This window comes from Eleutherodactylus coqui, chromosome 5, assembly GCF_035609145.1.
Source record: "Eleutherodactylus coqui strain aEleCoq1 chromosome 5, aEleCoq1.hap1, whole genome shotgun sequence".
NCBI lineage: Eukaryota > Metazoa > Chordata > Amphibia > Anura > Eleutherodactylidae > Eleutherodactylus > Eleutherodactylus coqui.
The window spans coordinates 217,565,722-217,590,267 of NC_089841.1; the positions used below are offsets into that span (position 1 = coordinate 217,565,722).

The 24,546-nt window shown below is 41.9% G+C and overlaps 1 protein-coding gene across 12 annotated transcripts in view; it reads left to right on the forward strand.

The window, feature by feature from the left end:
* The window catches only part of SMARCA2 (SWI/SNF related, matrix associated, actin dependent regulator of chromatin, subfamily a, member 2), a 177,887-nt gene extending 168,270 nt beyond the window's left edge, over window positions 1-9,617 (forward strand). For all 12 annotated transcript variants that reach the window (XM_066604217.1, XM_066604218.1, XM_066604216.1 and 9 more), the window contains 4 exons: window positions 1,278-1,379; window positions 1,848-1,980; window positions 7,297-7,439; window positions 8,569-9,617. In XM_066604217.1, the coding sequence (XP_066460314.1) occupies window positions 1,278-1,379; window positions 1,848-1,980; window positions 7,297-7,439; window positions 8,569-8,604 (414 nt within the window). In that variant the 3' untranslated portion in view covers window positions 8,605-9,617. The remainder of the gene's footprint in view (window positions 1-1,277; window positions 1,380-1,847; window positions 1,981-7,296; window positions 7,440-8,568) is intronic.
* The last annotated feature ends 14,929 nt before the right edge of the window (window positions 9,618-24,546 follow it).

The following is a 24,546-nucleotide window of genomic DNA, read 5'->3' on the forward strand; positions in this document are numbered from 1 at the left end:
ATCCACATTACAGATAAAGAAGACTGCGAAAAGTACGCAGGGGTCACTGGCCCTGCACAGGGTTGGATTCCGTGTTCAGGCGGCCTAAGTGTCTTAAAGGAGAATTCTCATCTCAGCATTTCATGGATCAGATGAGAAACCTGCGGCTGTATCGCACCACTTCACTGGGTGTTAAGGAAACTGCAACAGCCTTACTGTTTCCATGACTCACATTGAAATGAATAGGAGTTAAGGAAACAGTGTAGCAAAGTGTGCCGTGCTACACTGTATCCCTAACATCAATTCACTTCAGCGCAAGTTACGGAAACGGCATTAGGCAACCGCCATTTCCGTAACACCTGGCAAAAATAGCCGCAGGTTTCTCATAGTGGTAGACATGCTGATTCCAGAGCTGTGTCACATATTAGGTTTTGGAGACCTTTACAGCTTCTTTCTGTATGTTTCTGCTGCTCTCAGCAAAAGCAGAGTCCAGCTTATTCATGAGGACCCAGTAACCCCGCCGACATGCACCGACTGACAGTCTTCTAGCTATTACACTGCATACTTGGTAACAGAGGGGGCTACTAGGTCCTCATGAATACTGTGGACTCAACACTTGCGGAGAGCTGCAGAAACATACAGAAATAAGCTGGAAGTTCTCCAAAATCCCTGCAAATTACCCTTTAAGTGACAGCGGTGGAGTCAGCAGGTCTGTCCCTATAAAGTGCTGCCCTCAGTGAGCACCGCATCAAGTACCTGACAGGTTCCCTTGCAGCTTTTACACTTGCTAAAATTGTATTCCGTTGAACGCCAGGATCTATGTTGGGTAGTTTTTCTCCCCATTTAATAATTTGCACCCCATAAACTATTCTCAATCCTGGCCAAGCACTAGGCCACGTTTACGTTTCACGTCACTTCTATAAACCACTGTTCATGACACAAATGGTAATAAATGTGATCCACAACTGATAAGACTGTGTTGGGGTAAAATGCTCCAAAACAAGGTGGAAATACGCCGATAAATGTGGGCCAATGTTAATGATGACCCTCCGTGTCGGGATCATATACTGTAGATCTGAACCATGCAGACAGACCCCCTAATGTTAGATTGCCTGTTAGATGCCCTAACAAAGAGACATTGGAATATGCATCGGGAGGTTTTAGCAGGTTGGTTAGCCTGAGTCCTTTGGCCTATTAAGTAAGCTGTGTGAGCCTACGCAGCAGCATCTTTCACATGCACAGATGGTGGAAAGTTACACTTTTACTTTGATTAATTTGTCTTATCTTTCTCAATATAGGAAAGAATTCGCAATCATAAATACAGAAGTATTAGTGACCTAGAAAAGGATGTCATGTTGCTATGCCACAATGCACAGACATTCAATCTAGAAGGATCACAGGTTTGTATTTTTCCGCCTCTTTTGAATAATACTTGTATTGTGAGATGAATGCGGACTTTTCCTGTAATACAAAGCCTGGCCACTGCGGTGGGAATAGAGTTGTGTACTTCCTGCACACATCCGCCCCATGCACAAACACATGGGCCTAGCAAACAGATGATTGGAGAGGGTCCTTGTGAGCAGACCACTGTCAATCTACCTTGAGGATAGTCAATCAATAGTTTATAGCTGGACAACCCTTTAAAGGAAGGAATTGTCAGGACTTGCATTTTTGTTGTTGTTTTTTTTTTCTACATTTAGTATATTTTTTTGGAAGAATACAGGCTTGAAGAGGAGGACAGCCTTCATACTTCTGTAACCAAGAGGATCTCTAGGAGACATGTACCCACCGTCTGTAGTGCAGTTATTTCCTTGTTTTTGTATTAAAGGTGTGCTAATATACAATGTCTGGATCTGTCCCTTTATTAGATATATGAAGATTCTATTGTCCTACAATCAGTCTTCAAGAGTGCAAGGCAAAAAATTGCAAAAGAAGATGAGAGTGAAGATGAAAGCAATGAAGAGGAAGATGAGGACGACGAGGAGGAATCCGAATCAGAGGGTAAATCTTTTAACATATTAGACTTTATATAACCTAAATACTTTCAGAAAACTCTACCAGGGAGAGACCAACTCCCTTACTGAAATGGCCCCTTTAATAGTAACAGTCCCTTAAAAAACAAAACAAAATTGAGATCCTCCCAAAAGTTAGTGCACACAAACCTAGTACTGGCAACAGCCAATCGCGCTGGCCAATCTCAAAGGAAAAACCAACTCTATAGGGCTAGTTATAGTAATTACCCTTCTTCAAAGTTGAAAGAAGTGTTGTGCACCGTATCTGGGGATTTCAGCACATATTATTTCAGGCTGCTCCTTTAGATGGAATTTTGGAACATTACCCAGTTTTGGCCAACCAGCGACACCCATTTATGGAGAAATTCTTTGTAGTTTGTTAGCTCTCAGCACAGAGCAGGGTTGGTAATGTGAAATACTGAAATAACTTCCCGATTGAGATAATCCTGCTAGAGAGACAGAAAAAGGGAAGTATGCTTTTTGCCTCTACTTCTTGGCTCAAGTCTTCACGTGATTATTTGAGCTATTAAGGAAGATCTTAAAAGTAGGATGGGCCGCTTAGAGCTGTGACCCCTTTGCTCCATTGCAGTCTTTCTTCCCACACCCACTTGGTTTGAGCTGTCTGTTTTAAGGGAAATGGGCAATATCCGCTGCTCATTGTTTATGACTGATGTATGTTTGACACTGGGCAATGAGGGCTGCCGTGATTTTTGAACGCAGTCTGCTCTATTTTAGTGCGTTTCAGCTCTTTTTAACGTACCTTTATCACCCATTGTAATGATAAGGTGCGTTGACCGCTGTCGAACGCATTTTCAAATGCCCTTCTTAAAAGCGGCATTTTAACAGACGCCTGTGTGAGAGCAACCCAAGACTTTGTTTCATGAGCTTTTGACCTTCCTATGGGTAGGTCAAAAGAGCGTTGCTCTCATGCGAGAGGAGAGCTGTTTACATACTTTTGTTGGTTTACCTTTAACCCCTTCAGTGGCAGGTTCATTACCATGTCATGCCTCACAGGGCCGGTTTTTTAAATAAGTCAACAATGCAAGTAAAAACCCTGGAAGATTTCAGACGACTGCTCAGTGCTCTGCACATTTCAGCACTAAAGCTGTCCACGGAAATCTTCCGGGTTTAACTGCATGGTCAGTGTAGTAACCCCTGGAGATTTTCCAGGCGTGCCACTAAAGAAGTTACCTCGTGAAGAACCTTACTGTCCAAATGCCGTATTGGCGCATATGTACATCATTGGGGGGGATGCTCGTTTCTTTGTGAGCTAGAATGGAGAGCTGCTCTCATATTCTCCATCCATCCTTGTTATTAACTGGATGCCCTCTAATCTTAATCCCTTCTTCATATTACTACATTTTCCCTGCACATAAAACCATCGTTTTGACCCCTTGGCGACCTACTGTGTGTATATGTATATGGTGCTGCCACAAGGCTTTAAACCATGATGGCGAGGGCTCTGCTCCGATCTTGGCTGTTTAACACCTTAGACTGCAGCATCCAAGGGGGTTATAAAAGTGGCGTCTTCTGTCACCCAAATAAAATTCTTTGTGAAAGAAGAGGAGTGAACCTGATTGGTAGCACTGAGTCCATAATGACACGAACTATAAACTTGTCATGTTCACATTCAACTGAACGCCATAAAGCAATCTTGCAATTCCATCAATAGAAGAAGCCGGGTCATGGCTCTCGGAGTATGGCAGCACAAACGCTGTTATTTTTTTTTTTTAATTTAAGCTTTTATTATGCAAAAGTGGTAAAACACAATGATTAAATCTAGCATCAGCATAATTGTACTGACCCACAAAATTAACATGTCATTTCTATTGCACAGTGAACAGCATAAAGGCAAAAACACAGCTGAAATCTGCCCTTTTTATCGGCGGTTTGACACCCAACCCCCAGAAAAGGAAAGAAATTAGCATATTATGTATACCTGAAGATGGTGCCAATAAGCTGCTATCTTGATGCAAAAAAGATATAGAACCCTCTTGCAGTAAACAAGCCCTCACACAGGAGGGGGGGGGGGCAGCGTCCTCAAGGCCAAGACTGACCGTGTGCCTTTAAGGGATTAAAAAGAGTGATTAGTGTAGTGAATCTACAATCATTATTTTATGTAAATGAAGACAGAGGCGAGATCCTGTTTTTGCACCCCCTGGAAAAAACTAATGCAGTAGCTGGATGATTATGAATTACCAATGTAGTTTCAGTGACCCAAGGCATGCGTCTGCAGAGCGAACTGCAGGGATCGGTTCATGGATAACACATGCTTCAGATGGTTTTACTGCACAGTGTTTTTGTCTGAATAATGTGATGCTGGCAATTTTTTTAAAATTTTTCTTGCAGCTTAATCTATTTTCCCCTGTAAACAAAGAGGAACTGATCTCATGGAAACATCTTGATGTCTTTTAATAGAAAAATTATTAGCCCCCAATAAATAAGTACATATAATTATTTAAAAATTGTGGAAAAACTAAAATCAAAAATATGAGCTGTATAGAACATTCACAGCACCTATCACTTCACAACATTTTCTTTCTTTTGTATTTAACCCCTTAAAGACGTGGCCCTTTCATTTTTTGCTTTTCTTTCCCCACTTTAAGAAAAATTATAACTAGAGATGAGCGAGTATACTCGCTAAGGCACATTACTCCGCCGCAACTCACCTGTCACCGGCCCCCGAATCTTTAGAGACGAGCGGGGAGGTACTCGGCTAAGGCACTACTCGCTCGAGTAGTTAGCCTTAGTGAGTATACTCACTCATCTCTAATTATAACCCTTTCTTTTTTATCAATCAGTGTAGATGTCTCAGGGGTTGATTTTCTGTACGGTGTATTTTTCAATAGTACTATGTAATGTACCATATAGTGTACTAACAAACAGAAAAGTTCTAAGTAGATTAAAATAAAAAAAAATATTTATAATTTTGCCATGTTTAGGCCTTAGTCAGACGGGCGTTTTTCCGTGCGATTTGCGGATCACATGACGGATGCGCATCCGCAAATCGCGTGACCGGTGCCTGAAAATCGCTCGAAAATCTGCTCCTAGCCGCATTTCATTAGAAACGGGCCGGAGCTGTCCAGCGCATTGCATTCAATGGAGCCGGCAATATAGCCGGCTCCATTGAAAGCAATGCGCTGCGGGCGAGTGTGGGATGAATTGTCGGGAAGGGCTTAAATATATAAGCCCTTCCCTGCAATTCATCCAGAAAAGTGTTAAAATAAAAAAAATAAAAAAATAAAAAAAAATATATATATATATATATATATATACACACACACACACACACACACACACACACACACACACACACACACACACACACACACACACACACACACACACACACACACACACACACATACATACACATACACATACACATACATATATACACATACACATATATATATACACATACACATACATATATACACATACACATACATATACACACATACATATACACACATACATACACATACACACATACACACATACATACACATACACACATACATACACACATACACACACATACATACATACATACACACATACACACACATACACACATATACACACATACATACACATACACACACACACACACACACACACATACACACACATACACACACATACACACACATACACACACACACACACACACACACACACATACACACACACACACACACACACATACACACATACATACACACACACACATACATACACACACTCACCTGCTCCCGGCAGCCGGAGGTCCGCGTGGCCGGCCTGCAGTGGGTGTGAAGGGGGTGTGAGTCAGACCTGCCCCCTGATTGGCTCAGTGCTGAGCCAATCAGAGGCAGGTCGCACTCACACCCATTCATGAATTCATGAATGGGTGTGAGTCAGACCTGCCTCTGATTGGCTCAGCACTGAGCCAATCAGGGGGCAGGTCTGACTCACACCCACTGCAGGCCGGCCGCGCGGAACTCCGGCTGCACGGGAAAGGTGAGTATATATATTTTTTTTATTTTAACACTTTTCTGGATGAATTGCAGGGAAGGGCTTCTATATTTAAGCCCTGCCCGACAATTCATCCCGCGCACGCCGGCAGCCCATTGCTTTCAGTGGAACCTGCTGTATTGCTGGTTCCATTGAATTCAATGGGCAAACATCGTTCTTCTCTGCCACAGCTGTTACAGCTGTGGCAGAGAAGAATGATTTGTCTTCTATATGTTCTCAATGGGGTTGGCACTGCTGCCGCCGGCCCCATTGACCACATATAGAGAAGAGAACAGGAATCGCAGATCGCAGATAGGTGCGATCTGCGATTTCTGTTCTATAATTTATCGGATGAGCGCATAAAAAGCGCTCATGTGTCCGATACCATTGCAAAGCAATGGTTTTAAAAAAATCGCCAGACGCATGCGCATGCGCAAATCGGGCGAAAAAACGCCCGTCTGACTAAGGCCTTATAAGAGTTTTGTTTCTATGATGTACATACTGCAGCAAACCTTACACGGTGACTTTATTCTATGAGGCAGTATGATTACTGCGATACAAAATTTATATGTTTTTTTTGTACTACTAAAAAAAGGGTTATTTTTTTTTGTTTAACAAAGGTATTTTATTGTCTTTCACCACTTTCTGACGGCTATAGCTTTTTTTTTTCATCGACGTAGTTGTATGAGGGCTTGTGTTTTGCAGGACATCCTGTTTTACCTGGTACCATACTGAGAGTACATACAACCTTTTATCCTTTTTAATTTAATGAATAATTAACCAATAAATTTGTACCCCAAATGGGCACCATTGAAAAAAAGTTGTATACAAATTTCTTTTGCCTGTGGCTCAGTCTAGAGAGGCTTCTGTGTGCAGTTTTTGTATTACCGTATCGCTAAAACCCCAAATATTGTAATAGTTTTTTTTTCTGATCTTCAGTTTAGATATCCATTTACAAATATTTTACATCATAACTAGTGATGAGCGAGCATACTTGCTAAGGGCAATTAGTCGAGCGAGCATTGCCCTTAGCGAGTACCTGCCCGCTCGAGAGAAAAGGTTTGGGTGCTGGCGGCGGGCAGGGAGCTGCGGGGGAGAGCGGGTAGGAACGGGGTGGAGATCTCGCTCCCCCCTTCTGACTGCCGCAACTCACCGCTCCCCTTCGCTGGCACCCGAACCTTTTCTCTCGAGCGGGCAGGTACTCGCTAAGGGCAATGCTCGCTCATCTCTAATCATAACCAGAATTGGTCTTTTATTCAATCCCCCATTATTGTACAATAATTTTAGAACTGTCTGTCTGTTTTAGCAAAATCTGTGAAAGTCAAAATCAAGCTGAATAAAAAGGATGAAAAGAATCGAGAAAAGGGAAAGGGAAAGAAACGCCTGGGTCGTGGCAAAGCCAAACCAGTGGTCAGCGACTACGACAGTGATGAAGATCAAGATGACAATGTGAGTGGAGATGATAAATTTACATTTAAGGTTTCATTTGTTACGTATGGACTGTGAGTAGAAAATTGGTTTTGGAAATTGGGAGGCGGGGGAGAGGAATGACATAGACCAAAATATCTTACCAGAAGTGAGAAAAAGCCACAAAAATCCCTTTTTTGAAAACGTTTATTAGGCTATCTGTCCATGGGCGGGTTTTCATTGCATTCCCCGCGGCAATAATCCGGCCACGGGGAACGCAGTGAGAGCTCTCTTATAGCGTTGCTATGGAGAACGCTTTCCCCCTGTCCACGAGTGGAGAATCATTGCTTATTCTCCGCAGTCAGCCTGTCAGATAGACTGACCGGCGGAAATTAGTCTGTCGGCTCCTGCTCCTGGGCGGTGGCTCCCGCAGCGGAGATTCACCACAGGATACTGCAACGCCGTGGACAGGCAGCCTCACTCTTGACCCACAGTTGCATTGCCTTCTGCCTGGCCGGGGGCTGCAAAAAAGTGTGGACCCACAGCAGTTGTTGGTTTATTTGTCTCCAGTTTTATAATTGAAATTAAATTTGCACAACGGATTTAATAATTTTTTTTTTTATTTAAAATCTGGCAGCGGGGACATCAGTAAACATATCAAATGACAGCTGCAGTCTAAGGGCTTCTTCACACAACCATATTTGCGCATGTTTTTGTGTGCGTAAAATATACACAAAACACAGAATGGAACCCATTGACTTCTGTAGGTTCGTTCTCATGAGCGTGTGTTTCGCCACTTTGTGCACTCAGAAAATAGTAGGACCTACTCCTATCTTTCTGCGTTTTTCGCAGCAAAGAGCCCCTTAGAAGTTTATGGGAGGTGTGCAAATACACAAGGGGATGCATGAAACCCTGCACAAGACCCCGGAGAAAAGGGAAGCATCTGGAACTCATTAGGCTAAATAGCCTTTTATTCCACAGAAAGGGTTTGCCTTATACGTGAACGGGCCCCGTGTATGTACATCTACCTCATCCCTATGTAAATACGTTGCACTGCGGTGAGCATTTTTGTGCATACGTTTGTGTGAAGAAGCCTTAATATTAAGATTTTTTTTTTGCTGAATTATTGTAAAGAAATTTCTCCTAATTAATGTCCATTTTCTTTTTCTAGGATCTGTCAGAAATAAGCGGCAGTGATGACGAGTGATTTACACGAAAACTGTTTTATGGACAGAATTCTTCATTTTCTATCTTCCACTCATCCAATTTCATGTTTTTTCTAAAAAAGGAAAAATACACAATGGGAATGTTTCTGTATTCATCATCTAGAGGTGACATTAGACTAGTGCCAGGCATACATGATCTCATCGTGTACAAAAAAAATGACAACACACACACACATGCACACAGACACATTTTGTAACATATTGTGACCAAACGGCCTCCAGTATGAAGCAAGAAACACATTTTTTGATGGAAAACTGTGGATCGGTAGTATAATTTCTGTGGGTTGACTTTCACTTGGAAATGGTTTCCCTGTGCCTGGTCTGCTATACTGTGGTGCAGCGAACGGCATTGCGAAGCTGAAAACAATATTTTGTAGCATCAAGAACTGGGACAAACTAATAGAAGTAACTGGTTATTTTATTTTTCGTCAGGCAGTTTTATTTTAGCAGTTTTTCTGTTGCTGTGGTTCAGTATTTTTTGTTTTTTAATATTTGTGGTACATATATGCAACTTTCAAGTACTGATTAACCCTTTTGGTGCTAGAGGGGCCTGCAATTTATTATTTTGCATGCTGTGGCTCAGCTGGCTCTTAAGGTGTTAATATGCAGTAGTTACTTTCCATCGTTTTCCCTTCCTCTCTTCCTGCCCCCCTCTTTCCTCACATTAGAGCAGTTTAAACACAAAGTTGTTGAGAACATAATAAAGTATATGGCTAATGTAATTCATTTTTTTTATTACAATTTCTATTTGTTATGAAGAAGTTTGGTTTAACTTGTTAATTGTTGCAAACTATATATAGTCTTATTGAACGCTTTATTTCTGTTTACCCATTTTTACATTTATTTTTTTTTCTTTCAAATTGACCTTTGTTATCATTGTGGATAATCAGCTTTTTTTCCTTAAAGTGTACTTAATCTTTGCTTTCTTTGCACAATGTCTTTGGTTGCAATTCATAAGCCTGAGGCAAATAAAATCCCAGCAATTTTGAGAAAACTGCGTTATTGTGGTTTCCTAATGAGGAGAAAGTGACTTTACGTTCAATGTAGTTATCTGCATTGAATTGGATGGGTTGATCAAAGTATCCTAAACAGGTTAATGAGCAGGACAAGAGGATCTACTACGGGGTCAATGTAACTTGCCTTCTATTTGTCCCTGAGTTTAGTCAATAGAATAAGTCGCCTTTCTTTCTGCCAAGCATCAAGTGGCCACATATACCAACAGCTGTTGTATAAAAGGAATGTGCCATCAGTAAATGACCTATTATTTAATTGACTGTTTAATTGGCTGTTTAAAAAAATCTCCAAAAATAATTTAAAACATACTTTTTAAGAATTTTTGATGTCACCATCTATATTAAAGAAAAAAAACACTACAGGTTTACCACTGACCACACAGCCTAATAGTCTAGCACTTTCTTTTCTGAAAACTTTTAAGTCCTCCTAATTATCCTCACAGGCAGGATTTTAACTGCTTAATGGACCACCCAGAAGTCTGACACGAGTCTCCTGTGCCAGTGGGAGCGGGGGTACTCTGCTTTTTGATAACAGCCTGGCACCTGCTCGAACAGCAGGGACTGGAGAAGCCTTTTATCCCAGCTGGTCAACTTTTGCATGCCATGGTCAGTGTGACTGCTGCATGTAAAATGCTGACAAAGGGAAGGAGCTCCCTTTCTCACCCATCGAACCCCTCATAATGTGATTGCAGGGTTCAGATGGGTTCCTTTGGCACCCGGAGGCTTGAATATGGCCTCCAAGTCTGCCAGCTATGGTGGTCTATGATACTCCGCCTCTGGCTGAGCCTCATAGGCTTTCTAATACACTGCTAAATTAAAGTATAGTAATATATTAGAACAACGATTAAAATATGGTGATATTCCAGTCAACTAGTGCAACAAAAATGTAAAAGTATAAAAATATAAACATCAAAACCCCTCCTTTTTAGTATGTAAAAAAATGTATATGGTATTGATGCATTTGTAGTAACCCAGAGAAAAAAGTTGGCACAATACTTAACCGTGCACATTCCGAAAAAAAAAAATGGCAAGAATAGCTAATTGTGCCTAGCTCTCCTTACAACGGAAATTGAAAGTAATCAAAACGTTGCTTGGATCAACAAATGGTACCGTTAAAAAGTACAACCTGTCCTAAAAAAAAAAAAAAAACTTTCACAGCACCGTTGATTTAAAAAAAAAAAGTTAAATCTCGGGGGCCTTTGAACATAGCAATAAAAAAATGTTATTTAAAGAAAAGCGTGAAAGTTGGGGGAAAAAACTACATTTTTTAGTATTTTTGTGTATTTATCACACTAGCCTGCAGAATTAATATACAAATAATTTATACTGCACGGTGAATGCTGTTAAAAAATTTTTTAAAAACACACCAGAATTGCAGATTTTGTTAATCTTGCCTATAGAAATAAAATGGAATGAACAGCAATCAAAATGTTATATGTTCCCAAAAATTGGGACTAGAGTTCATCCTGCAAAAGACAAGCCCTCATAGAGTCCTGTTGATGAAAAATAGAATGCTAAGGCTCTTAGAATGCCACAACGGAAAGGCTAATCTTAACCCCGTAGTGACCAAGCTTTTGTTTCTTTTTTTCTATTTTCGTTCCCACCCCCCACGCCCCTTTAAAAAATTATAACTCCTTTATCCATCGACATGGCTGTATGAGTGCTTGTTTTTTGCGGGACAAATTTTATTTTTTAATGATACTATTTAAAAAGTCTTAAGTGGAGAGAAATGGGAAAGCTACATTCCACCATCTTTCAGTGTGTCTTATTTCGACGGCACACAAACTGCAACAAAAAGGACAATATAACTTTTCATTCTATGGGTCAGTATGATTACTACGATACCAAACTTTTATATAGTTTTTTTTTTTGTTGTGGTTTTGTTTTGTTTTGCTGTACTAGTTGTATTTTTTTTTTGTCTCCATCTTCTGCACACTAATCTTTTTTTTTTTGATCACATAGTTGTGTGAGGGCTCATTTTCTGTGGAAAGTCCTGTAGTTTCCATTGGTACTGTTTTTGAATACATAGGACTTTTTCTTGGAGACAGGGTGATCGAAAGAAGCACATTTATGGCGTTCTTTATTTTTTAATTTTTTTTCTTTTGTGGACAACATACATTGTGCGGGGTAAATTCTGCATTACTTTGATAGATCGGACTTTTACGGACGCAGCGATTCCAAATATGTATTTTTGTTTTTTGTGAATATGGCAAGGGAGGGGGGGGGGGGGTTGAACTTTTATTACTTTTTTTAACAGTTAGTAATGCCATAGCATTACATCATACTGTGATTGAGAAGGCAGTCTATCAAGCCACCCCACAGGCCTGGCTTGATAGGCACTCTGCCAAGACCGCTCTGGGGCCTTTTAGAAGACCCCCTGCTGCCATGATACCCGCAAGGCTCCCTGTGATCTTGTTGTGGGGGAAGTATATGGGACTCCCGAACATCATTCAGGGGATTTAAATGCCGCTGTCAAAATTGACAGCGGAATTTAAAGGGTTAACAGCCTCGATCGGCCGCGCGGCTGTTGCCCACGGGTGTCAGCTGTAAGAAACAGCTGACACCCGCGATGTATGGGGGGAGATAGCTGTGTGATCTCCCTCCATACACATTTTGCAGCTGCAGGACATAAAAACGCTAAAGGGAGGTCATTAAGCGTTTTTTTTGTGTGTGTACAAAAATGGCCTAACATAAAAAAAACTGTATAAAGTTGGTGTCTCCGAAATCGTGCTGACCCAGAGAATGTTAGGACGTTATTTTGCACACTGAACGTGGTAAAAATGAAATCCAAAAAACAAATCGCAGAATTTATTTTGTTTCCTCGAAGCCCTGAAAAAATTAATAAAGCTTATAGAGTTCATTATATCTACCCAAAATGATGCCATTAGACGACACAATTTGTCCGGCCTAAAACAAGCCCTCATATGGCTTTGTCGATGGAAAAATTATGGCTGTGATTTAAAAAAAATCTGAATGATTATTTGGACGTTAAGGCGCAAACAGGCTCTGTCACCAAGGGGTTAATGTATGTCATACGTTCCCTTTTAACAAGAGTCTTTCAATATAAAATGTATTGGTGCCCTTCTGCGGGATATGAATAAATGTATAAATAAGGTACATGAGCAATGGCTATACTGAGATCGAAAGTTGAAAGCTCGACATATTGACAAGCTGAAACGGTTCTATACAAGTGAGCGTATTGTGAGCAGCAAGTCTTCAGCTAATGACCCACTTTCTCTTGATCCTATTTTATCTCATACTGCAGTTACATTTGAGAGAAATCTGTGCCCCAGGATTCCAGTCGTATAACTCTCCTCCTTACACTCCTACATCTGCCTTCATGTGAACTTGGTACAGAAGGAGCCCTCCTCCCTCGGCCATGTCTGCATTGCTACACAGAGGTTAAGCACTGAGCCCTCAGCCATTTAAATGCCAATTATTTTCTCAAACATTTCTGGTCTTTCCACCGGGTATGCCATAAATGTCTGATGGGTACAGTACCCACCCCTGGGCCCTACACCTATCTCTAGAACAAGGGGACCCTATCGTTTCATATCCTGGCTCTGAGGTGTCCAGGTTTTATGGAAACAGCTGCGCACCCTGTGCTGCCTTAGATGTTATATAAACGACTTAGCACAACAAGCTATGCTGTTTCTGCAGCTCAGGTTACGGGAGCAGCATACGTAATAGTGCCATGCTGCTTACGCACTTCATATCTATGACCGCTGCAAAAACAGTGTAGCACGGGGTCCTCAGCTGTTTCCATAAAGCCCAGCCACCTCTCAGAGCCTGGCTGTAGCAGCGAGCAGTGGGACTGGTTTGGGGGCCCAGAAGGGAACGCCCCTTTTAAAGAGTGGTGAACATTTGCACCTCACCTTTAAAAATTTGTGGAAAAATAAAATGAGGAAAAAAAAATATTTTGTATAATAAGGACCTTTTTTAGTAGTTTTAGTAGAACTCCTTTAACTTCTTTTTTTTGGGGTTTTGTGGATCCAGATTTTAAAAAATGGGTATGGGGTAAAATACAAGAATAAAAATAGTCTCCTGTGTTCACGCCACCAGAGCACCACTAACCAGCCTTGCTGCCATGTACTTGTCCGCTGCTGGAAGTCAGGTGAACACTGCAACCAATCAGGAGCCGTGGTGTCGCCTCTCCAAACTCCTGGCATCAGCGCTCACATCACCATGATGTGTGTCAATGAACGGGGCAGTGCCCCGGGGTGCAAGGACAGGAGAGTGTTTGTTTTTTTTCTTTTTTACTCATGCCCAGACAGTAAAAATGCTGAACAGTTTGAAACCACACCATCCCTTTGAATCATTTACAGTCCTGAAAAGTTTAAATTTATTTTTTGGGCAGTTTAAAACTATGGGACAAATATGTCCCTTGGTTCTCTAAGGGATAGGGACATGGACTTCAGGTACAGCCTAATTTTTCAAATCTGACATCTGTCACTTGATCCGGTAATAACTTTTGAATCCTTTACTCTGCTTTAGCGGTACATTTTTTAACAATACATTTTTTTTAATAATAAAAGATTTCAGAATTTACTGAAAATTTCAGAATAGTTGCAATTTCAAACTTTGATTTTTTTTTGGTGCAGTCTTATCACACAAAATAGTTAATAATTCAAATTTACCATAGGCCTGCTTTATATTAGCATAATTTTTAAGTGTGCCTCGATTTTTTTTCTTTCCTTTTTTTTTTTTTTAAGGCCGTAACAAAGTTTAGCATTAATTTTTCACAATTTCTAGAATATTTCAAAGCTTTTTGGGGGATCCATTCAGTTCTGAAATGCATTTTTTAGGGCCTACACATCAGGTATCCACCAAGAATCATTTCTTTTTTAAAACTGCACGCCTCAAAGTATTCAGTTGGCATTTAGGAAGCTTATTAACTAGAGATGAGCGAACCTACTCGTTTCGAGTAATTGATCGAGCACCGCGATTTTCGAGTACTTCCGTACTCAGGTGAAAAGATTCGGGGGGAGGCGTGGCGGAGCGGGGGGTAGCAGCGGGGAACAGGGGGGAGCCCTCTCCCCCCCCCCCCCCCACTCACCCACAGCGCCCCCCCCCCCCCCGAATCTTTTCGCCCGAGTACGGAAGTACTCGAAAATCGCGGCGCTCAGGTGGAAAAGGGGCGTGGCCGAGTAGGTTCACTCATCTCTATTATTAACCCTTTAAATGTTTCACAGGAATTAAAGCAAAGTGGATATGAAACTTAAAGCATTTTATTTATTTATTTTTGCAGCTTTTCAGTTTTTAAAACCATTTTATTCTGTTACACAGCAGAAGTTAGCAAAAAAAAAATTTCACCATGTATTACCCCAATTCTGCACTTTTTAGAAATATATCACATGGCCCAAGTATGCAGCATGACTCAAACGCAAGCCTCAAACATGAAAGGAGCGCCTTGTGGATTTTGGGGCTTCTTTTATTAGGACTTTTTCCACTAACAATTTCAAGTTTGCAGGGACCATAAGGAGCCATAACATAAAAACCACGCTGCCCCAAGAAGACCCCATTTTGAAAATTAGACCCCTCAGGGTTCATCAAAGGGTGTATTGGGCATTGTGGCCCCATAGGTATTTTGTGGAATTTGTTAACTTTAAGCAATGAAAATTAAAAATTCCAATGATATGTAGGTTAGGTCCCAAATTTTTTTCATTTTTACAATGGGCAATAGCAGAAAAGGCACTGCACAATGTGTTTCCCCATTTCTCCCAAGTACAGAAATGTCCCATATGTGACTTAAAGTGCTGATTGCACACATAGGAGGTAAGGAGTAGCACACAGCTTTATGTAAAAATGCCAAGTATTGCTTCCCAATAGTTAAGTGTTGATCTAATAAGGACATTAATTGCTCCTGAGTAGACTTGCTAAGGAAACCTGGGCCCTTTTTTGTCAACTCCACACGCTGTATAATGTATTCCAAGTCCCTTTTTGTGCGGAGCTCGTATGCCTATCTGGTACAGGGGAGTTAGCATTAGAGGAAGACAAAGTACTTGAGGAAGAATAAGGTACTGGCAACCCTGGAGTATGTGGTGGTGACTATGACCATCCCTAAGAAGGCTTAACAGTCAGTGTGGCTAGGGAAGGTGAGCGCTCATTGTTTGAACCTCGTAGAGAATGTGGTCTGGAGTTGGGCCCACTCTTCTGCCCCACTCGGGGAAGTGCTTGCCACTCCTCAGCTAATTAGTGTATAGTCAGGGACAGCATCTGCAATTGGACAGGGAAAACCGTGCAATATATTTCATGCACAAATGTAAGCAGAAGAGCTTACCTGGCGCCAGCGGCGGAGCCCTTAGTAGGGGACTTAACCCACGAGCACCCAGAATCCTCATCCCCATACGACATCCATGAATTGGCGTGCAGCAGGAGAATTCCAGACCCTACACCTTGAGACCACTTTCACACGGCCGTAGGCGCCGTGAAAATGCGTGAACGAGCGCACAAATCTAACGTTTGTGCGCCCATTCAGACGTCACAGGCCTTGGCACATATACGCCGAGGCAGCAATGCCATTGCCTCCCCTTCCCTTGTCGGCTCACCTCCTTTCTCCTTCCCTTTGGCTATTTACAATGGTAGTGGGTGGGGCGGAAGTGGAGCTAAGCACCCGGCCCTCCCCTGCAGCCAGCATTGGGAGGGGTGGAGTTTAGCTCCGCCCTGTCCTGCGCCCTCCCATTGCAAACACCTGGGAGAGGAGGAAGGGAGTTTAGCAGTTACGCTAAAAACAGCGGCTGTTATACGCTCGTGTAAAAGAGCCCTGAGGGTGTGGGTGTAATGCAGAAGAAATGAGAGGAAAAAGGGGAGTTCGTCGCGCTTGTAAGGATTTTATATCTTCAGATGGAACAAAGCAGTCCAGCAAAGTTTTTCCAAAATAAGGATTCTAAATTTTAATATTGCCAAAAAAAGGTATAAAAATGGCCTGACAGTCCGGTTAATGTACATTGCAAAACGTTTCTGCGCGTGGGAATGCACCTTTTTCAAGCTCGAGTTTTCTTTGCCTTGTTCTCTTTTACATGGTGCTCCCAAAATATGGGGCACTAATACCATGTTCCAGGAGGGAAATTGGCAGTACTATGGTAGCAGCGCCCAGGTCTGGAGCACTGAAAGACAGTGTCCTCATGGCTCCATGTTCAGACAGTGCCCCCAGGATGTTATCTTTTGCATAGGTTCATGGGCATCCAAGGCTCATTGATACATGTGAGGAGCAGAGGTTAACTTGTTTGGTCATCCCACAGAAGCACAACTGTAGCACAGAAAGAATTACTGCTGCCTATGGAAAACCAGTGTGAAATATACAGTGCATTATAGCTTGCTGTTTATGAGACCATGTAACTGCAGACTGGTCAGAGTGCCCATACTGACCCACACCTATAGGCACCTGGGTGGATGTGGGTCGCTTACCTGGAAAAAGATGCCACCAGGGTGCACTATGGGAAGATGACAAACAGGTGAAGGCAGTGAGATACTCTGGGTAATGTTCTACTGGGAAACCTTGGGTCCTGCAGGGGCATAACCATAAGGGATGCGGTTGCACCTGGGCCCAGGAGCTTTGGGGGGCCCATAAGGCCTCTCTTCTTCATATAGGGAGCCCGGTACTATGAATAAAGCATTATAGTTGGGTGCCCTGTTACAGGTTTTGCATTGGTGCCCAGAAGCTTCATGTTACGCCTCTGGTCCTGGCATTCATGTGCAAGTTACCTTGACATGTGCCACCTACTTGAACATTTGTTTAGACCAAGCACACCCCTTCATTGCAGTAGTATGCTCTAATGGCATCGGCCTCTTTCAGCAGGATAATGCGGCCTGCCGCACTGCAAAAACAGTTCAAGAAAGAGTAACAAGGGGATAACTTGTCCTTTACATTTTCTGACTCTTCAGACCGCTGTGCATACACTCTTCATAGACTTCTATGGGTGTGCAAGCATACAGCGTCCCGAAAAGGGTTAGATTTTCAGATTGCGTGTGGACTTCACTGGGGGACTTCCCATCACCTCTCCGAACAGCAACACAACTTAGTTTATGGTGCTTTTTTGGTGGTGACAAGTTCTCTTTAAAGGAGCTCTGTGCTATGCCTAGTTCAGGGTCTCAGGGGTGATGCATGGCAGAGACAGTACCATTATTAGGCCAGATTCACTCACACGCATATTTGAATTGCAAATTACACGTGTGATGTATAATACGTGGTAACATAGTAACATGTTCCATTTTACTACGCATTACTCACTATAGAGCCCTACTGTTTTCTTTGCAGGCGTACAAACCGCTGTAGATACGAAATTGCATTGAGCTTGTGCGGCGATTATATGCAGCGGCACAGCAGGAAAAAAAAAATTAAACCAGGCAGACTGCGCATGGCAGCGTGCGTGTGATACATTGTCCTCGCAGGCAAAAATCGCTGCCATACGCGGGTCCACACCGTTGTAAAACACTGTGCTATAAACGCATAGGACAGCCATGAGTTGAAGTGCAGCAGGAGAATTCCAGACCCTACACCTGGAGACCTCACTCACACGGCCGTAGGCGCACAAATCTAACGTAACCCTTCCCTAAGGCTGCATGTCCATGGCAATGATCCAACGGCGATAAATCACCGGCGGCTCATGCTGTGTGAAGCTTTCCATAGCCTTGCTATGGAAAGCGCAGCATCGGCGTCCACGAGCGGAGAATCACAACGATTCTCCGCTCGCGTAATCTAAAGCACAGCATAGCGTGATTCTTTATGGTGAGTCTATCTGTTAGATAGTCTCACCGCTGAGACCTGTCTGCGCTCCCCCATGGCAGAATGTCACTTACGATATAACGTCACGGCCGTGGAGAGGGGGGCCTTAGTCTGCACTAGGCATAACGCCTACTTTCGCCTGAGCGAACTAAAAGTTCAGCTAGGCTTCCTTCACACTGGCGTGAAAATCGCATGGGATTTGTGCATTGCAATAGGCACAAATATGAACACCATCCTTTGAATGGGGTCCTACACATTAGCGATGTCTTCCTGCATAGTACCGTGATGCAGGAAACAAATCACTGTATGTTCTATCTGGCTGTATGATCTCGCATCGCAGCCCCATTGTTTTCAATAGCACTGGCGGCCGCATCGCGAGGTCCCCCATTGAAAGCAATGGGGGAAACTTTGTGATCCTCTGCTGAGGCTGTGACAGTAGTGATGCGAAGCCGTTTTCACATAAAATAAAAAATCTTGTTCTTTGTATAGCGCCAACTTATTCCGCAGCGCTTTCAGGTAATTTATGAAAATACCTCATATCCATGGGGCTCTCACATGTGGGGAGCGTGATATAGGGGCGATATTCACGGCTCGGTATCGGGCTCGCCACTGTGTAAGCGGCCTTATCTGTTTTTGCTACTTTTTTGTAAAAATGACAGGAAAATGCACAGATTATAAAATGTACCACCTTATTCCCCCTTTTCAATCTACCCCTCTCGTCCATGTCGTGTTTTCTGCTGCTTGTTTCCTCTTGTTCTTGAGTTCAAGACCCTTTTATTACATGCCAATAAAAATGTTTAAAAAAAAGTGTTAAGGTGAGAAAAAAAAAACATTCATAGATGAAATTTTTTTAAAAAAAAGTTGTATCCAACCAATTGCAGAAGGGCGAACAATTTTACTGGTCTTTAAGACCAAAATCAGCAACACCATTAATGCAAGGATCTGAATTATCTCCACTTACATGAGGCATAAATGAATTCTCTACAAAATTTTTAAAAACTGATACTTTCAGAAGGGTTTTTTCCAAATTGAATGTGATCATTAATGTGCCAGCCACACACCGTGCACAATGAGTACTTACATATACCTGCTCCCACTCTATACATATCTCAGACATTACTGCTACATGTAAACAGCCACCAGAGGGCACTCACATGTGTCTTCCAAAATCTGCATGGATATCGCTTATAAGTTGAGGTTGAGAGGACTGAGCTGCCATCTAATGACTGCATTTTTAAAACCCTCAGGACACAGACAAGCAAGTCCCGATAGTTGTGCCCCCCTGATTTAGAACAAAAGGTATTCAAGTGAAGAACACTTCACAATACAGCAAAAATGTCCACGGGACAACTGTAGCCACCGAATAAGTCAAATTTACTACTGACAGTTTTACCCTAGTTTGTGGGTAGATATATACTGTCCGTGTAAATCTTAGGGCCCATTCACATCTGTTCACAGCTTCCAGCACAGCAGATCCGGCACAAAATCCTGGACAGAATAGCACAACACGCTATGCCATTTGGGAAAATGACGGTCAAAATATTGTAGTCAATAGGGTGTGTCTGGCGCCGTTCAGTTCCGGCATGTGCTAAATCTTGGGGTTTCCGGATTTTCATTGTGGGTCCAAGGAACTACGCAAAAAATTGCGCTATCACACGAGTATATGTGCATTTTAATGTAATTTTTGCGCTGCTTTAAATAAAAGGCTGTACAACCTAATTAGTCCCCAGTGTTTTTGTTTCCCTGTGAAATTGCGCAGCGTATTCTGCAATTATACGAGCATTTGCACATCTGTGCCACCCCCCAAAAAAACTTCTGTGGTGCCTTTGGTGTGTAAATGTGCACCTTAGGCCTTTTCACATGATCGTTAACACGTAGCTATTGAGCTACATCCAAAAATCGGGATCATGTGAAGCATTGAATCCCAATGTATTCATTCAAATGAGAGATTTTTGGCCACACAAAAAAATTGCACCTGCAAATAATAGCACATTTTGTACGCTGCGTCCAAAGATAGGTCTTGCCCTATCTTTGGCCGAGATACGCTGGAAGCTCCCATAGACTCCTATGGGAGCTGAAAAAAATGGGAGGCAGAGGGAGTTTAGTTGCGTCTGACACTGGTAAAAGATGACAGCTGGCTCTATTTAAGCATTAGCAGTCATTCCAAGGATTTCTGCTGACCGAGGGATTTCCACGCTGCTGCATATTTTTTTGCGGATACATTGCAGCTGCGCATGTTAAACGCAGAAAATGCGCAGCTAAAGATCACAGGACTTGATCGCGGCTATTTTTCATTCATGCGATTTTTCAGCGCATACAGTCGAACGTAAAAATGCATACGGTCGTGTGAAAGAGGCCTTAAGGGTATGTTTATCATACGTGTGACCACATAAACTGGGCACATTAAGTGGACATTATGGGAGGTTATCATAAGGACACCAGGGGGTGCTGTAATAAGTATGTAACAGCAATATCTAGATGCCTGAGCATTCTTTAATGATTCCAGTTGAAAAATGTTTGTTTTGTTTCTCTAGTAGAGAAATATAATGTTTAATAATGGGAGAAGCCCGTGGCGATGTTCAACGTGCATGTACATCAGATGTGTGCATGGAGCTCACTCCATATGTGGCAGCACACTTGACAGCAGTGAGAATCATTCATAGCTCTGATCCCAGCTGTTAAACCTTTAGATGTTTGGCATTAAACGACCTGACAAAGAAAGTCGACTTGCTCTGACTTCTGAACTGCCTCCCCACAACGAGATAATGTGATGCTGTTTGGTTGCCATATATTTTCGCTTATTAAGTTCTACCTATTTCAAGGCAAATAAAATGCCTGCAAAAGTACAGTATACCGCAATTCTAAAGTATTGTAGTATATTATACAAGCAATCACAACTTCAAGAATCCAACGGGAAACAAACAAAGAAAAAAAGGAAAAATAAGTTAGTTTTTACATTATTTTTTAATTATTATAAAAATGTAAAATAAAAGTTTAAACAACACTTTTCCCATTTTTAACATAAAAAAAACCCAAAAACATATTTGGTATCACCGCGTCCATAAAAATGAGAACTATTACAATTACACAATATTTATTCCACACAGTGAACACCATCAGGAAGAAGAAATTACACACCACAAGCATGGTGCTTTTTTTGGTCACCAATGAATGTTGTTTTATTTACAAACATCTGCAATACATAAAAATAATCCTTTTCTAATCCATAACTTTAAAAAATCACATTTTTATATTGCAATTTTTCTTAGCCCATATTGATGTTAACTCAAATACACCATCCAGTTTGATTAACATCAAACCTAGTGTATGTGATAAGTGAAAATGTATGTGTAGTGGCCTAGAACGTATATCCCTGGCCCCTCCATAAGTGTCATACATGTCATGTCTTTTGTAGATGCGCTATGCAAAGTTGTCTAGTCATTTTGTTATGTGTATTACACAGCTGCAGCAAATGAGAGGTTAATGTTTGCATGAGACTGGGAGATGTCTGCAATGTATCAATATTTGTCTTGTCACGTGATCCATGTTGTCTATAAGTGTGAGTGATTTGGGTGTGGTAGTTAGTTTTAAGAGAGTCCGTTCTTCTGGGTTCCTGAGAGAGAGTGCCAGCCACATGGGGGTATCTTCAACTACCATGTGGTGTAGAATGGAAGAGGAGGAGCTATTCCTGAGGGTCCCTATACCAGGAATCATGGAGGAGAGGGAGCAAGAGAAGTAAGAGAGAGTTTGAGAGCGAGAGAGCGAGTCCAGAAAATCCTGAGATCCCCGTGCAGAGGTACTGACCTACGTGAGTGTCTGTGGAGTGACCCTACCCCTATCCTTCTCTGGAGAGTTCCATGGTTCCTGTCAGATAACTGAGACTGCAGGACTGGTGTCATCTTGTGTTTCCTCCCTGACCTCAAATCTGCTGTTTTGCTGCACGGCTGTCTTTTGCATTTGTGCCTTGTGCCAAGTTTCTGCAAGTTAAGTTTTACCAGATCTTGACCATTTCCAGGGACCTGAGGTACTTTAATACTGTCTGCGGCTCCTTTATTTATTTACCACCGAGGGTCATTCCGGTGGTTAACGGAATGGTGACGTCACCCGTGACAACCTTGTATCCTGTTTCCATGTTTATTTGCCATCCCTCTCCTAGGGGTGTCCAGAAGAAGCCCAGTGCTGCTCTGGTCAAGGCTACATGTATCCCTTCGGGAGGGAGCCTGGTAAGTGCCACCATCACAAGTGTCCACTCTACCCTCCCAGCTCCTCAACATATGCCTTGTGCCCGGAGTTACCCTCCTTGATGCTGCATATGCTCTCTCTAGACTTCCCCTTTTCCCGTCTTACATCAAAAACCTGATTAACATTTTATATACTGAGTAAGTGAACACAGCCGTCCTTTGGCTCCACTTTGTACAGAGCTAGAATAGAACTTGCACAGAAGTACATTGTACCTCCATGAGCCGTGGATTGCAGACACATTCTTGTTGTATTGCATGCTGTATGAATCTGACATAAAATAGTTTGCATGCTCCATCAGACTCCATATGTACCGAGATATTCTCCCCCACATATTTTATATGAAAAAAATGCAATGGCTTCAATCATAAAATTGGTAAATAACGAAAAAATATTATACATGATTTCAGTTCATTTTAAGCAATCAACCAACTGTTTCAAAACAACCACATGGTGTCACCAGAAATTTAGACTTCCCAGTGGAAGATGAAATAAATGGGTCAGTCAGTAGCTGTAGTGATAACATGCAAGGGTTAATCCAAATGGCAAAATTAAGCCAGTTTTTGTTGCAAGTTTTTCAAAATCACCAGAAAGATTGTGATATTACCACGATTTTGAAAACAATTGTAGCCAAAAATGCAACAAGACTGTCACATGTGACTATACTCCTAACGTTCTGGTCATCCTCTGGCAGCATAGCAGATGTTAATTTATTTTTAACCCCTTAAGGACGTGGCCCTTTTGTTTTTCCATTTTCGGTTTTTCCTCCCCCTTTAAAAAAAAAAAACGCAACTCCTTTCTTTTTCCATCAACGTCGTTGTATGAGGGTTTGTGTTTGTGGGACGAGTTGTACTTTCAATGGTTCTATCTACTGGATCATATAATGTACTGAAAAACTTTTAAAAAATTCTAAGTGGAGTAAAATTTTTAAAAAATTAAGTTCCATCATCTTTCAGTGCGTCTTGTTTCTATGGCGCACAAACTGCAACAAAAATCACATAATCTTATTCTAGGGGTCAGTATGATTACTATAATACCGGGATGGGGGCGGGGCTAATTCCCAGAACTTAGCCCCGCCCCCTTCCAGCCTCCTTTCATTGCAAGTAGTGCAGAGGGAGTAGAGAGGGGGCGGGAGCTCAGAGCACTGGCCGATGTACTGTCGTCTGAATGCACCCATATACAGCTTTTTTTTTTTTTGCTGCACTACTTTTTTTTTTCTTCAAAAGATATTTAATTCTTTTAAATTCTTTGCTGCTGCATCTTCTGAGCATAATAATTTTTTTATTTTTCCATCGACAGTTGTGCGGGGGCTCATGTTTTGCGGGACGTCCTGTAGTTTGCGTTGGTACCATTTTGGAATACATACAACTTTTTATTGCTTTTTATTGCATTTTTTCTTGGAGACAGGGTGACCAAAAAAGCGCATTTCTAGCGTTCTTTATTTGTTTTTTCTGATGACGTTCACCATGCGGGGTAAATAATGCATTACTTTGATATATCGGACTTTTAAAGACGCAGCGATTCAAATATGTATTTTTATTTTATTATTTAGATTCTTTTATTATAAATATGGAACGGGGGGGGGAAGGTTTTAACTTTTATAGCTTTTTTTTAATGGTTAGTAAATAGAGATGAGCGAGCACCAAAATGCTCGGGTGCTCGTTATTCGAGTCAAGCTTTTTGTAATATTCGAGAGCTCTATTTGAGCAACGAACCCCATTGAAGTCAATGGGAGACCCGAGCATTTTTGCAATGGATCTGCTGGGTGCCGAGCTTTTTTTTTTTTTTTCCCTCTTTCTCTCTGGAGTAACGAGCACCATCAAGTATGCTAATACTCGAACGAGCATCAAGCTCGGACAAGCATGTTCGCTCATCTCTATTAATAAAACTTTATTGATCTTATTTTTACTTTTTTCTTAGTCCCCAGAGGGGACAACAACTTGTGA